The sequence below is a fragment of the Eucyclogobius newberryi genome, unplaced genomic scaffold, assembly GCF_026437365.1.
Source record: "Eucyclogobius newberryi isolate DKJ021-1_F unplaced genomic scaffold, fEucNew1.0.hap1 SCAF_21, whole genome shotgun sequence".
Taxonomy (NCBI): Eukaryota; Metazoa; Chordata; class Actinopteri; order Gobiiformes; family Gobiidae; genus Eucyclogobius; species Eucyclogobius newberryi.
In genome coordinates, this window is record NW_027315846.1 from 26,568,244 (window position 1) to 26,583,156 (window position 14,913).

At 41.1% G+C, this 14,913-nt stretch overlaps 1 protein-coding gene across 1 annotated transcript in view; it reads left to right on the forward strand.

Annotated features, from left to right (window-relative positions):
- Positions 1 to 13,954, forward strand: part of spred1 (sprouty related EVH1 domain containing 1) — a 51,530-nt gene extending 37,576 nt beyond the window's left edge. The window contains exons 5-6 of the mRNA XM_072457118.1: positions 7,736 to 7,885; positions 9,807 to 13,954. Coding sequence (XP_072313219.1) covers positions 7,736 to 7,885; positions 9,807 to 10,499 — 843 coding nt within the window. The 3' untranslated portion in view covers positions 10,500 to 13,954. The remainder of the gene's footprint in view (positions 1 to 7,735; positions 7,886 to 9,806) is intronic.
- Positions 13,955 to 14,913: the final 959 nt, after the last annotated feature.

Here is a 14,913-nt window from a genome sequence, read left to right on the forward strand (position 1 = left end):
CATACAGTACACACGAGGGCTCTTCCTCTCTGTGCGCTGTCACCTCCGCAGTGGGAAGCGTTGAACTTTTCATTTGGCCACCGCGTCATCGTGGATCACCACAGCCCGACCTCACTTCCCTGGGATCACATTTCACATTTATCACCAACGCGCATGGAATAAGGAAGTGATAGAAACGCACCAAGAGTTCTGTAGTCTTATATCAAAGAGGGAGGGACAGTTTGTGGTGTAAGTTTAACTAATTAGACTTGAGCAGAAAAGGCTCAAGTCGGAGCCATGTTGTCATGCGATAAACATGTGATTGTGTGTGTGTGTGTGTGTCAAATGAATACGGACCTGAAGCATATGTTATTATTATGTGTGCACAGAGCAGACCAGTTTGTGCGTAATGTCTGTCGAATGCACGCTCCTGTGACAACTTTGTGTCAGTCGTTTTGTACAAATCGCCTCTTTTTCGATCCCAAATTCGATCCCAATTTTATCTGCGTAAACCCCTTTTTTCCCCAGAGCTGATCCTGCGAAAAGGCAACCTGTGGTCCAAAAAAGTGCAAAAGAGTGCAGGGGGTCCAACTAACGCACATGGAATAAGGGGCTAAAGGAAGCGATACACCTGTACATGCGCAGCACACGCTACTTCCATTTGCCAAATGTGGTTACGGCCCTACCTCCGACGTGAAAAATACCATGGAACGCTGCTCAAACTGGTAATTCCTCCATGTGAACTTGGAGATAATCAAGGGACCGTTTCACATGAGATATCTGTGACGTGTTACAACAATGACAATCACCACGTTTTACGCCGCCACGTGTTTGTTCTTCACTTTTCTCTGTGTGGTTCAAGTGCACGTTAGATCGAGTTGATGTGGTGATATTAGCCTTTTCAACACTGCCAAGTATTTAGGCTTTCAAAGCAAAACTCGCTTCGCTAATGTCTGGCTATTTCACATTTAACTGAAGTTTTGCGCATATGCAGAGTTTTGCGGAGTAATTAAACTATTTAATGTTTTCACACCCTTTGCCTTTTTAAGAACTTTCACTGTGTCCTGCCCTGGGACTCGGCCCGAGTCTGGAGCAGACGGGCTAACCCAATTTTTGATGCCTTGGCTTTAAATTAATCTCGTTTATGAGTCAATAAATCCACAGCACAGGTGAGCACGAGTTGATGGTCGAGTGTGTAGAGCACGTACTTGCCACGTGGGCAGACTGCAGCGGCGTCAGGTTTAACCGGGCTCGGCTGCACTGTCCTATCCAATAAAGCCTACGGGCCAAAAAAACAGGTAGATGCTGTTCCTGCTAAAGGTGGGCCGGCCACGTAGTCGAGCTCTGAAATGATCATCAGAATTGCTCGCCAGAGGAACACACAAGAAACATGGAACAAGGACAAAGTTTACCACCTTGTATAAATAAATGAATATAATACTAAAAATAATGATAATGTAGACTCTGTATAATATATTATAAATACATTAAAAAGAATAAAATTGAAAAGACCATCATTCATTATAAACCACAATATTGAACGGCTTAATAATAGAAACAAGTCCATTGACTTCCTGTTCTAAACTGCAAAACTGACAACATTTCACTGTAAAAGCAGCAGATTGTCATCTACATTATTATTTTATTTTTGAAAAGTAGCGACGCAACATTTTAGAATCTTATATTTATCTCTCGGAGTCTCCATTTTTCAAATCATATAATAATGATAATAATGATAAAGTACAGAGATGTAGGTGGGGATAGGGGGAATGTGAAACAGGACTTTTCTGAGCACTTGAGCCTCAGTTGCAGGACAAAACAGGATTAACTCAAACATGCAGGAATCAATCAAAATACAACTCTGAATAAAACTAAGGATGAGGAAACACTCAGTAAAGTTGATTTAGCATAGAATGTCCGCTTAAAGAAAACCACAAAAAACATACATTGTGGACCTCTCTGTGCTTTCCCTTCGTCTTCACTCTTCCACACACATGCAATACGTTTCAGTCTCTATAAAGACACCCTTACGTCAAAACCACCACAAAGACCCCAAGTTTACACCCCACAGCCAAACACCAACTTCTAATTTCAACTACGGCAGGAAACGCGCTCTTATCTTCTCCCCCTCACAGATGTTAGCTTAGCCACTACGCGTTTACAGCCTTAGTCACACAGTTAACAATCTGCCCGTTTTGATGTTACTACATAATGTTGCCGAGTGCCGCCATGAAACGAGAAGGTAAATGTAAGCTTTTACGTTAACAAGGCCGTAGTAATTGCTAATGTTAGGGTAGCGCTTGGATGTTTGTGTCGAAAATTTGTTCCTGACGTGACAAATTCAAATTGTAACTTTTGTGGTGGTTTTTAAGCCTTTTCAGAAGTTTTGCGGGTGAAGTTGGACAGAACAAATGGCAAAAAAATCTTATATTTTTGCTGTTCATTTTGATGCATTTAAAGGTGCATCTTGTTACTTTTCTGGAGGATGGTTTGACTCGATATGGCCCTTGCAATATTACTGCGATATTCGAATATACCTTTTGACAAACACATTTCTGTCATATAAAACAAATATATTCATGCTGTGGCTCACAAACCTTTTCCTGCATGTGCTTCACTGTAAAAAAAATAAATCTTTAGACTAGTTTGAAGATCCAAATAATGATTCTTATCAAATAAAGACAATATGGACATTTTCCTTTTTCTTCGCATAACACTTAAGAAATTCTGCATACCACAGTTTTGGAAGCACTGTATTACTCTGTCAATATAAAAACTTTAAGAATACATCAATACTTCATTAGACTGAAAAAGTAAAATCTTAAATAAAATCAGCCTTTTTTTTTTTTAGCTTTTGCGGTTTCATTTTAAGAACGCTGAAAGAGCCTGCCCAGCCCTACTGCAGTGACTGGGCTCCTCTGTGGGGCCCCGGGTCAGCTCTGCTCCACGCGGCCCTCACACATGCCTCTGAATGGCCGGGCTTAGACGGAGCACTTTAAAAGGAAGCCCCCCCCGTCTGTTTCCCATTTCCACCCTCCCCACCCTCCTTCCTGTGCTCGCTCTCTCGCTCTCTCTCTCCAGCTGTCTTTGGTCTTTTTCACTCGTGTGCTGCATTTCTCCAGCTGGATTGGGTTTATGACATTCTCTGCACCGTCTCCCTCCCCTCCACTCTCTCTCACTCGCACAAATACAACACAAAGTCATTTTTTCCTGCTCTGTTCTTTCTCTTCCCTCTGCCTCCAGTGTCTCCTGCCCCTCTCTCTCTCTCTGCTATGTCGGCGGCCATGTGTTTGCAGTCTTCTTGAGGAGGGGACAGAGAGAGGGAGAGGGAGAAAAAGAGAGGGAGGGAGAAAGGTTGGGGGGAGAGAAGAGAAGTCAAAGGAAGCATCTCTTAGCAACCACAGGACAGTAATTACTGTAGCAGCGGCTGGGAGCAAACCAGATTTCCGCTGTGTGCTAAAACTCACACGGCTCAGGCTAAGCTGAGTCCCGGGACGAACGGGGACAGGAACGGGGCAGGAGAGGATATAATCTGACACACATGGGTCATTTTTTTTTATCATTTAGACATCTTAAATCACAACATTGAGCTAAAAGTACTTCAAGGACGCTAATGATACAAAATGTACTTTTTTAAACAATGTTCTAACATTGTTCCCTTGTCAAAAACATACCTGGAGTTGTTGTTGTTGTTGTTGTTGTTTTATGGCGGTTGACATCCAATTGTTGCATTACCGCCAGTCTTTATTCCTCAGACTTTTCGTAGTCCTCAGACTGTCGTAGTCCGTAAAAGTACTCCTTCCATTGCTTTGGAGTTGTATTTAGCTTCAGTCACACTTCCTCTACCTCAGAGTCCTCTCCCTTTGAGCCTCACAAACACTCCACTTTTGTGACATCAAAGGTCGAGCTCGAGGATTTTCTATACTTGTTTAAGTCCATAAATCATCACCAGACATTCTGAACATTTCTAAATAGTAAACGTCATCACATCAACATTTTGTACTGCTGGACTAGAGCTACAGCAATTAACCGACTAATTGTGACTATAATAAATAATCGTATTTTGTTCATCATTATCTGAACTAAACAGACTCTAAAGCACTTATGAAAAGATGTTTTATAACACTGACAGTGGAATTATTAGATCAAAATGTCAAAAAAAGAATACACTAGTTCATATTTATGTCAATTTTACACTTTATTCGTAATATTCTCCATCTAGAGAGCTTCAGTCACCATATTTAAACCTTTATTTTGTTGATAATGTATTTATAAAGTACAGTATACATAGCTGCCTGAAGTACAAATTAGAAAACAAAATATCAGAGTAAGTCCATCTCTGAGTGTCAGGGAGGTCGTGATTGGAGCAATGGTGTCTCGTCCGCAGGAAAATTAAGATTACTCAAACATGAATCACTCTAAATACATCTTCGAGAGGGTAAATGAGGGTAAATGTCTCCTTCTAAAATGTAGTAGGAAAGTAGGTAACGCTCTTTGTCAGCACAAATAGAGGCATTTCACAGAAATTAGGCTAGTTTTGGTCCAAGGTCTTTCTCTCCATTCATGTCTTATTTTTCTTTCATGATTAGAGTCAGTCACTCATTCAGCAACTGTTTTGGGTGAACATTTTGTGATGATCTTGCTAACGACGACATCACACCGACCCTTGGGCTTGTAGGGTTATAACGGTAAAAGATAGAATGGAATTGTCTGATCCTTTAACGAGCTGATCTTTTCCAGCTCCATGTCAATGGAAGGAGTACTTTTACGGACTACGACAGAGTCTGAGGACTACGAAACGTCTGAGGAATAAAGTCTGGCGGTAATGCAACACTCGGATGCCAACCGCCATAAAACAGCAACAACAACAACAACAACATCCAGCTCCATGTTCTAACCCTGCCCACTCCTCCTATTGGTCAGCCTCTGCCATGCTCTCTGTGAGCGGCAGGTGCATTTAACCAATCACAGTGACGTGTGAGTTCTCAGAAGAAGAGATGGTAACTCTGATTTTAGGTTCATCAGATTTCAAATCTTGCCTGGATTCTTAGGTTAAATTGGGAGTGAAGCTGCTGACTGACAGTAGATGAACTTTGTTGGTTTTTGACAATCCCATTTCAGAAGCTGAAACCAATAAAACTAAAAATGAGATTTAGGGAAGTAAAAAAAAATGTAAATTTTTTATTTGCAGGTTTGGAGACACACAGATCCTGACTCTTCCCAGAATGTTTGATTTGACTTAAAAAAAAAGAGTGGTTTAGCTTTCCCTCAGTCTTGATCAGATGGTGGACCAAAAGGAACAAATGTAGACAAATTATAAGCTAATCAAATCAAAATCGTTTTCGAGGTGCTTGAAAAATGTAATTTAAATGTTTTGTCAAATGGCCCACCACCGCCTGTAGTGTTAAAATGAGATGGGTTTATGCAAATATACTACAGTTTAAATAAAGTTTGTGCTGTGATTGGATTAATACATTCACATTATGAATCTTCCCACTAAAGTAAACGATCAGGTTCAACATCGATTCAATTCTAAAACGGCCAACCAAAAGTGTTGGCATTAGCTGGTGGTCAGACGGGTGAGCGAGGCACAGTGGTGCTAAGGCCTGGTTCAGCGTCCAGGCCCACGGTTGGAGATGTGACATGAGCTCAGATGTTTATGAGAACTGTGAGTTCTAACAGAAGGGCCTTGAGTCATCAGCATGCAGTAGCAGCGCAAGGGTTCTGTGTGGGTGTAGTATGCCCCCTGGTGGCTGCAGTGCAGCACAGCCCACACAGGCTAAACAAAAGACTAGATTTAGCAAGCATTTTTGGGGATCAAAGTTTAACATGGTTGTCAAATATTCATCAATCTTAGAGGCTGACAGTGTACATGAAACGATAGCTACGAACGTAACTACAGTTCTATGAATCCCACCAGAGGCGCTCACTCTTTGCGCATGCGCGGGTCGAGAATTAATAACAACAAACTCACATAGTGACCTTCTGGTGACCCCTGTGGTTGAACCCACCGTTGTTATGTTTGTAACTATCGTTCTATTCAGATCAGAATCAGAAAAGGTTTATTGCCATTGTCGATGAACAGAATTCACAAACATAAGAACTTGCTTCGGTGATACGGTGCAACATAAAACAATGCACAATAATAAAACAACACATATAACATCAAAATTGTTTATTTGGGGATTATTTCATCCTTACTGACTGCCAGAGGCTTCAAGCACTGGATAACTTGTAACAACAAAGTCACGAGGAATCCACGGGCCACTTAAAAAACACCCGCCTCAACAAGATGAAGAATGGTGCTGCTGTTGGCCCCCGTCGAGAGGATGGGACATCGCCACATTCACCTGATGCCCCTGGCCTCGACAACACACCGGGCGATGCGTTGTGTAGATAAAGCTCGATCCTTACGAAGGCCGGCGTAACACACAAAAAGATTTTCCGACAGAGAAGAAATGCAGAGAAATGCAGTTTTTAATGACAGTCATTTGAGGTCCACCTGGACATTGGGCTCAAATGGAGGAGTCTGCATATCCTCCAGAACCAATGACAAGTCCCATGACGGGGCCACTAGCTGTGCAGGTGGTTTTTGCCTCGCACCTCTCAGAAAAAGGGAAACATTCCTGTCACTGCCCACAGTAGTACCGTTCACACTACTAGGCCAGCAAGAAATCACAGCCATGTATACCTTAAGAGTTGACAGTGACAATCCCCGATTCAGGAGTTCCTGCAAAAACTCAAACAGTTGAAACTGGACAACGCAAGTGTGAGGCAGAAAGGTCCAGTTGAGCCAGGCCAAAGTTCTGCCAGATGCTTGGGACCACCTCAGAGTTAAGCCTCCACTCCCCTGGCAATAGAGTCTGTTGGGAAAGGTAGACCGGATGGGCATCAGTCCACTTTACCAGCCTACGGGTTGTAGGCTGGTAAAGTGGACTGATGCCCATCCGAGTTTTACCGACCTGGTCTGCCCCATGTGGTTTATATGGTAAACTACAGATGTGTTGTCCGATCGCACGAGAACGCGTCTGCCTCGTGGCTTCAGCAGGAAATGACGTGGTCCTAAGTCCACAGCGACTAGTTCCAACACGTTTATGTTCCCCGACCAAACAAGGTCCCCACATTCCTTGCACCACGTGACCCAGCCAGGTTGCATCCCATCCCGTGGATGCATCTGTACACACAACTTCTCTCCGCATGAGCAAAGAGTGATCATTCAGTGCTTGAAGCACTGCCTCTGGCGGTCAGGGGGGATGAAATAAAACTAAAGTTATCAATTAGAGATGGGATTAGATCTCATGCCACAAGCTCTTACAAGATAAAATTGTGACAAACTTGTGCACACATGTGGAACATTATCTCATGATTTACATGTCTTTACATTTGGCTCAGACAAAAGTAATGGTAAAGCACTCTTGAGAAGTCGTAGTTTAAAAAGCATATTATAGTGCATATGGTTTTTCTAATTATTCTAATATTATTATTATTTGATGAAACGAGGTGGTGAATATGTACTATAGTTTTTCATTTCATCCAAATATAAAATAAAGGTTGTATTTGGATGAATATTATTTGTCAAAGTATAACTATTTGTGAATTATATGGATTGTGTCCCTTGTTTATAGTATGGTTGCTAGGTAACAGTTTTGGAATTACCTCTACCTATAGTAGAGGTAAAGTAACATTAAAAACTGCACTAAAATTGTCTTGAGAAAAATTGTCGGACATGACCAGACTTGTTGTTTTTGTGGTGCAGGTCTGTAACGAGCCTCCGTCTCTGTGCACCCCGATGAAGGAGCCCTTCTCTCCCCTGAGCGACATGCACACGGAGCCCTTCAGAGTGTGCCGCGTCCCAGCTCAGCCCTTCGATGAGTTCCCCTCCAACACGCGCTACCTGCCCCCCCAGGTCTGTAAGCACACAGCTCTACACTTCACCTGGACTCGAGAGCAGACATGTCATATGGAGAGTTGTAAACTAACTAATGATTTATCAGAAAATGTATATTTATTCTCCATCTTTTGACAGCTCTATGAAAATTAACATTAAAACAACACAAGTCTATTTTTCTCAAAGCAGGAGTAAGTATGCCTTTTTTTTACTGGTTATTGCCAGTGATCGCCACGGCAATCGCCACAGGCGATGGGGTACCAAACATCTGCGCTTTGCATGTTGCAAGACCCATAGGCCCTAAGCCCTGCTGGCAAAGTGGCATCCAAAGGCCCATACTCCGCTCTTGCAATCCTGTGCAAACGGCGCTGACGCTTCCTCGGTACAGGCCGTGCTTTGTTCTCTTGCGACTATATAGTGATGGCGCTGACGCCTCAGACTCATTTGAATAGAATGCTTCTGTGCATGAGCGTGGCAAATGAACAGGAGTGAAGGTCGCGGATCCATCGTAAACATTTGGTAACTTTTAATGCCCCACTTCTGAAGATGATTGTCACCAAATTTAAGTTTGGAGGAGGAGTTGGTAAAAGTTTGAAGTGTAGAAATTTAGGAAATTGTGTGATTTTCCAATTGGGATAACATTGATGTTTTTACACTGCACATCATCATTTTAACTTTCAGGTGTACACAGCAGCACCCTGAGCACTCTGAAAAATGAGTACCTTTGCCGTTGCAATCCCTAGCTCTATTGGGATGGAGACATTTTGTCTAATATTGATTTACTATGAATTAAATGATAAGTTTTGTTTTCATGTAGGCCGTAACTACAGTTAAGGTTGTTATGACAACCATAACCTTTGATGTGATGTCAGGATTCAGTGTCATAAAAGCCAAGAATCCCTTCAGAGACTTTTTCTTCTTCTATGGTGTTTTATGGCGGCTGGTATCCTTGTCCTGTTTGGAGGACACGTTGTCTCTTGTCACGCACATGTTCAATCGGTAATTTATTTTCACTTTTGTAGGTGGCACTGCCACCACTTTTTTAACAAAAAAAATTGACATCTAAATGAAATTTTCCATCGATTCTGATTTTTGGGTCACGTTTGAGTTTTTGAGCATGTTCAGGGGTCAAATTAGAGCTGAAAGAGCAAAATTAAATAAAGTATGATAATAATAACATTTTTAGCAAAAAAATAATTTTCTTCATCAAGGACCACATTTTGAGCCACACACAGAGCGGAGGACCACGGTCTATGTGACAATAAAGTGAATCAAAAATGTTTGTTATTTAGCTCTGCTGGTGACTCATTTGGGCCAATGCAGCAGGAAGCCTGAGGGCCAACAAAATAAGTGAGGATCTGAGCCATACTTTGGACACACAGTTCTAGACCATATATCGGCCATTCCTGAGTTGGCACAACATTGTGGGCATCATAGTATAAAGAATAAAGATTCAAAGTGAAAATGTTTTTTGATCTAGTTTGGTGTTTGTGTTTATTTATTCTGTAATGGTTAAATGTTGAGATTTTGTTCAGTAAAACAATTTCAAACATTAGCATTAAAGGGACTGTACCCTTTTTATGTAATGAAGTAAATCTGTTTTGCTCCAGCGCAGATATTTCATAAAAGCAGCTCTTAGGGTCAAAATGAGACCGCAGTGTGCTGACTGCTTCTAAGTATAGAGCTTTTTGTGCTATTTGCAAGCTAATTTGTGTTAGCTTTACAGTGACTGTGGTAAATAATCTGGATTATGAAAGTAAGCACTACATTTGGATTGCTGCAAACTGTTTTATATGAACTAGTTCTGTTTTCATGTTTTGAAGACTAAAAAAAGTTCAAGCACCTTTAAACCACACTCAAAAACAAGCATTGTTCAGGTTCATCATCTGTACATTTTCTGTTTAGATATCCTTTTTAAGAAAATGCTTGTGTGTTGCAGGTGTCCTTCAAGCCAACGCGCCACGTCAGCTTCCACATGGACGAGGAGGAGATCGTGCGCATCAACCCGCGGAAGGACGTGCTGATCCGGGGCTACGAGGACTACCGCCACCCCATCATGTGGAAGCACGAGGCTGAGCGCAACGCCATGGACTTCCCCTCCACCTTCCACAAAGCCGACAACAACAAGTACCTGTTCTCAGACGTGCACCCCGGCAACTTGCACCACTCGTCGGGCACCGGCGTGGGCATGGGCGGCGGCATGGGCCTGGGCAAAGACTCGGCCATCAAAACCCAGCCCTCGCCCATGCTCAAGTCCAAGAAGAGCCGGCGGAGGCGAGAGGACGGCGAGCGCTCCCGGTGCATCTACTGCCGCGAGATGTTCAACCACGAGGACAATCGGCGGGGGCAGTGCCAGGACGCGCCCGACCCCATCAAGCAGTGCATCTACAAAGTGAGCTGCATGCTTTGCGCCGAGAGCATGCTGTACCACTGCATGTCCGACTCCGAGGGCGACTTCTCCGACCCGTGCTCCTGCGACACTTCCGACGAGCAGTTCTGCCTGCGCTGGCTCGCCCTGGTGGCCCTGTCTTTCATCGCGCCGTGCATGTGCTGCTACCTGCCACTCCGCGCCTGCCACCACTGTGGGGAGGCGTGCCGGTGCTGTGGGGGCAAGCACAAAGCAGCCGGATGACGCACCAACACTCAACACTCGCGTAACACACCTTTGGGACACCACTGAAGCTAGCTTATAAAGTGGGAATTTCAAAAGCCGGCATCCTTTTATTCCATCGCCCCTCCGCTCAGACGGGGGGCGATCTGTTCTGAGATTTGAGTTTGTCGCCGACGAGCAGCAGCAGGAGCGGTGAAGACATGTTTGTTGGTTAGCTCTGAGTGCACACGTTAGCTCAGCAGCGCAAACACGCGGAGAAACGGAGGAGGTGCGAGATTTAACAGACTCTGGAGACGTTACTAATGACACCTGTACACACATACACACACACACACACACACACATACATACACACTCAGTTGTATTTCCTAACGCCAGGCCACATGCGGACAAAGTTTATGAAGGAATCTTTTGTACAGAGATCGACAAGCTATTGACAAGTCAGAAAAAAGCTTCTCGCCGTTCGCTAAAAGGGATCTGTTCTTGCTTTTGTGATTTTTGGATAACCGTGGCCCTCTTCATGGCTCAACGGTGTAGTTACTATACAGAAAAGTGCACTCCAGATTTTCTTTCCCCCCTTCTTCTTCAGTATTTGGTCTGTTATGGTGTGCGAGCCACGTGGTTTCTCGTCATTTTTGAACATTTGACAGATGTTTTGTGGTGCATTTGTGGCCAACGTCCCTCGCCCCAAAATGTCGTTTTATTTAAAGGTACTTTTCGGAAGCGATATTTTTCCGCCGCCAAACAATTTGGACCGTTTCACCGCATTCCAAAACGAAGGAATCAACTGGAAGGGACAATGGTATTAGCTTTACCATGTACTCTTCCCCAAAATAACCTTAAAGAGATTTAGCTTTCTCGAGATTTATACTTCTTGAATCAATTTGAAATGTTGCTCAACCAGCAAGTTTTATTTCGGTGAGTATGGGGTTCACATGCTGATTTATAGCGGTTAAAAAACATGGCACTTATTATTATTATATTGTTGATTTTTTGATTGTTGAACCCCTTTAAACTAACAGAACATCGTTTTTAAGCACTACGACTTTCCGAGCTTTGGTTGCTACACCTCTCCATGGTCAATGTTTTATGTTCTGTTTTTCTTTATTTGTACCCATATTTTCCCCGTCATTCCCTCAAAGTGAATTCCTCGTAACTTGTCCGAATGTTTGACTTGAACCGTTTTAAAATGGCGCGTGTGTGTACATAAGTGTAACATGCACTGGTGATCGAGTCAGAAGACACTGTCCGATGCTTCCCGTTTCCTGCCATTTTTAGTGTTTTTACTAGTAAAATATTAAAACTATATGGGAAACGAGCATCCAGGCAGACTGTTAATTTGTATTTCCAGTGTATGAATAAAACAGAACAAATAATACCCGTTTCGATTGTGGAGTTTTGGTACAATATAGTCAAGAAAGAGTCAAAAGAATTGAGTATGGCTATGTCCACAATAAGATATAAAATAATAAAATAATGTATTAAGTACAGTAACAAGTGTACCTAAGATCTTACATCTTAACATACCTAAGAAATGGTTAAGAAAGGTTGGTTAGCTTAGCATTGTTAGCAAAGTTAGCATGTTTCAGCCACAGCACTTGCATTTTTCTAAAGGGTTAGCTTAATGATTTTGGATTATGAAAATATATATAAGAAGTTGACTTTACTGTGCTTGTCTCGTCATAAATGAGGCACACAAAAGATTTGAACAGGATTTAAACAAATTAGCTTCCAATTCGACATGTAACCTAGCTGAGAACATTAGCAAGTTACTAATTTAATATTGGCTGTTACTGGATTATTACATCATAAGATACAAATGTTATAAAATGTTAGATACAAATGGTTACATATTAACTTTGTATGTACAATGCTGCTTTATAATGCATTTGTGTGGACTTGGCCTGCTCCTTACATTTCTTAAACTAAAGCGATTTGAAAACCCCCATCAGAATTCAACTAACCTTAAAACAAAATGTAAATATGAAATAGGAAACACAAATTAACCCTTATTTTCTTAGAAATTACACACAAAAAAAATTTCTATGCAATCTCTTCCTGGAAATCTTGTGCAGTAAGTGAGGGGACACTTGGGTACCAAACTCCAAAAACACATGTAAATATCTAACACTATATTTAAGTGCTGATATTATAAATAATAATAATAATCCAAGCTTTTTGTCTTTGATATTTGAAAGATAGAGTTGTATTTATGGCCGCTGTCAGCATTTACTGTAGCTTCACATGACAGCGATTTGTACATAGGCCACTTCTTAGTATTATTTCACATTGAAAAGTAGACGAGTCCGGGACTAAAACCCCAATAGTTGATCTAGTTTTGTACGGTAGGTGGGTTAGTGCTAACGGTACACTAGTGGCAGTGTTCTAAAGAGTTTATATATAAATATTATATATACTGTATGTAAATTTGAAGCTGCTAGAAACAATCACTAATATTTCTCGTGTTGGCAGAAATCAGCTATGAACGACTGTTAATTCTCCTGCATAAGAGCGAGTGTAGGAGGGGCTCTGTGGGTGTGTTACTGTTAAAAAGCATGGCACTCTTCAGTTTGGAATGGCAAAACAGGCAAATATGGAAAGTAAATGCAGTATTCAATCATTGTTTTGGTGTAATATCTACCAAATTTGATGAATAGATAATAGAAATGAATTTGGTCTTCTGATCGTTTATTCTGAATGCTTTTTTCTTTACAGACCAGACTTTGTTTTTTCATAAAATCGTCTTTGGAGTCGTCACGTGCTGTTGCCGTGATCATAGTTGTCAACTTTGCTTCTTTATTACAACTTTCCGCTTCTATTTTTTGCGTTTTTTTCAGGCTTTTTGTGGCACTTTCCCGTCATAAAAAGTGCACATTTTTATTTAATTTGTTACCTTTTTGTTTCACGTAAATAGACCTGTTAATGCCTGAAAGACAGACCATTAATATCATCTGCATCCATCTGCAGTCTGACTTCTTCAGGACAGTATCCCAGGCGTGCAACAGTAGAAAGGCCCCCTCGTCCCGGTTTACGGACACGTCACAACATTACGTGACAACTCTCGAAAAAGCTGCCCGATATGAAAAACAAACTGGTCTGGGAAAAAAAAAAACTTTTCAAAATAATAATTGACTAAACCCATTGCAACTTTTTGCTAGTAAAAGTAATATTTTGTTTAAATTTTGGATATTTCTGAAGCTGTTGTTGCTGTACGAACTGAACGGACCACGCTGCGTCACAGAAACAATGCCTTTTTTGTGTGTGTGTGTGTGTGTGTCTGTGTGTGTGTTTGTATGTGTGGGGAGGCTGTGTGTAACCAAGCACTCGTCATTCTCCCACAACCTGGACCACCTGCATTATCCCTGCGTTATGTGGAGGGCGACTGAACCCGACCGGGAAAAGGATAAAAGAGTGAAAATAAAAACTTGCTGGCTGAATAGCATCATACAGGATGGATTTCCTCTATAAAAAACAAATGGATGAGAAATTAAACTTTGTCAAGGCTGGGAATCAAAAGCGTGCAAGTGACATTTTGAGATAAAAATATAAGAAATGACAACAATGAATTTGCTCTGCACTGAAATATTACAATAAATGTCACTTTTTTATAATTAATTAAGCAAAGTCCTATCTTTTAATATAATATACATTTTATTTTATTATTTTAACTTAAAAATGAAAGAAACAAATAAATAGTATATAAAAAATATGACTGTTTAATTTTTTTTTTTTTTTTTTTTTTTACAGATTCAAGAAAAATGTCACTTGCTCTCTTTTGGGTTTCTTCCCTTCATTTCTATCAAAGCGAGTGTAGAGGATTAAAAAGTAACACTTTTGCTCATTAACCAGCACAGTGCTCCTTCTCTTCACGTACTGTAAAATATATGCAACACGTGTCTGTCCGCTTTAATATCTATATTTTTATTATTATTATTAAGAATTCAACTTCAATTTTAACCACTTTTTGCTGCTAATTCTTCTTTTTTTTCTCGATCTTGGACATTTTGTGCATATCTTCGGGGGCATGCATACCGGTGTACATTGTTGACATTGTGTAGATAAATTTAAACAAAAAAAATAACGGAAAAAGCTATATAATTTTTCAGTGTATGGTTTGCTTCTGGTGCACTGAATATTTGTAAGCTTAGTTTTTTTTCTTTTTGTTTTTTTTTCTTTTTTAATCTTACGGTTGCGCTCGGTGTAACATTTCTGTGATTAGTTGGAAAATAGTGGAAGATATTTGTGTTTTTTGAGAACATTTTGCAGTATAAATGATACTACTCCTAACTACTCTGTAAGCACTGCCTGTTTTCGCTTTTCTTTCACGTTGTGCATCTCACGGCTTGGTTCAATATGGATGTGGATATGTTTATTAATGCATATTAAACATGTTTTGGGAAAGTTTATGTTCAGTAACGCATTTTAAATTGGGAAC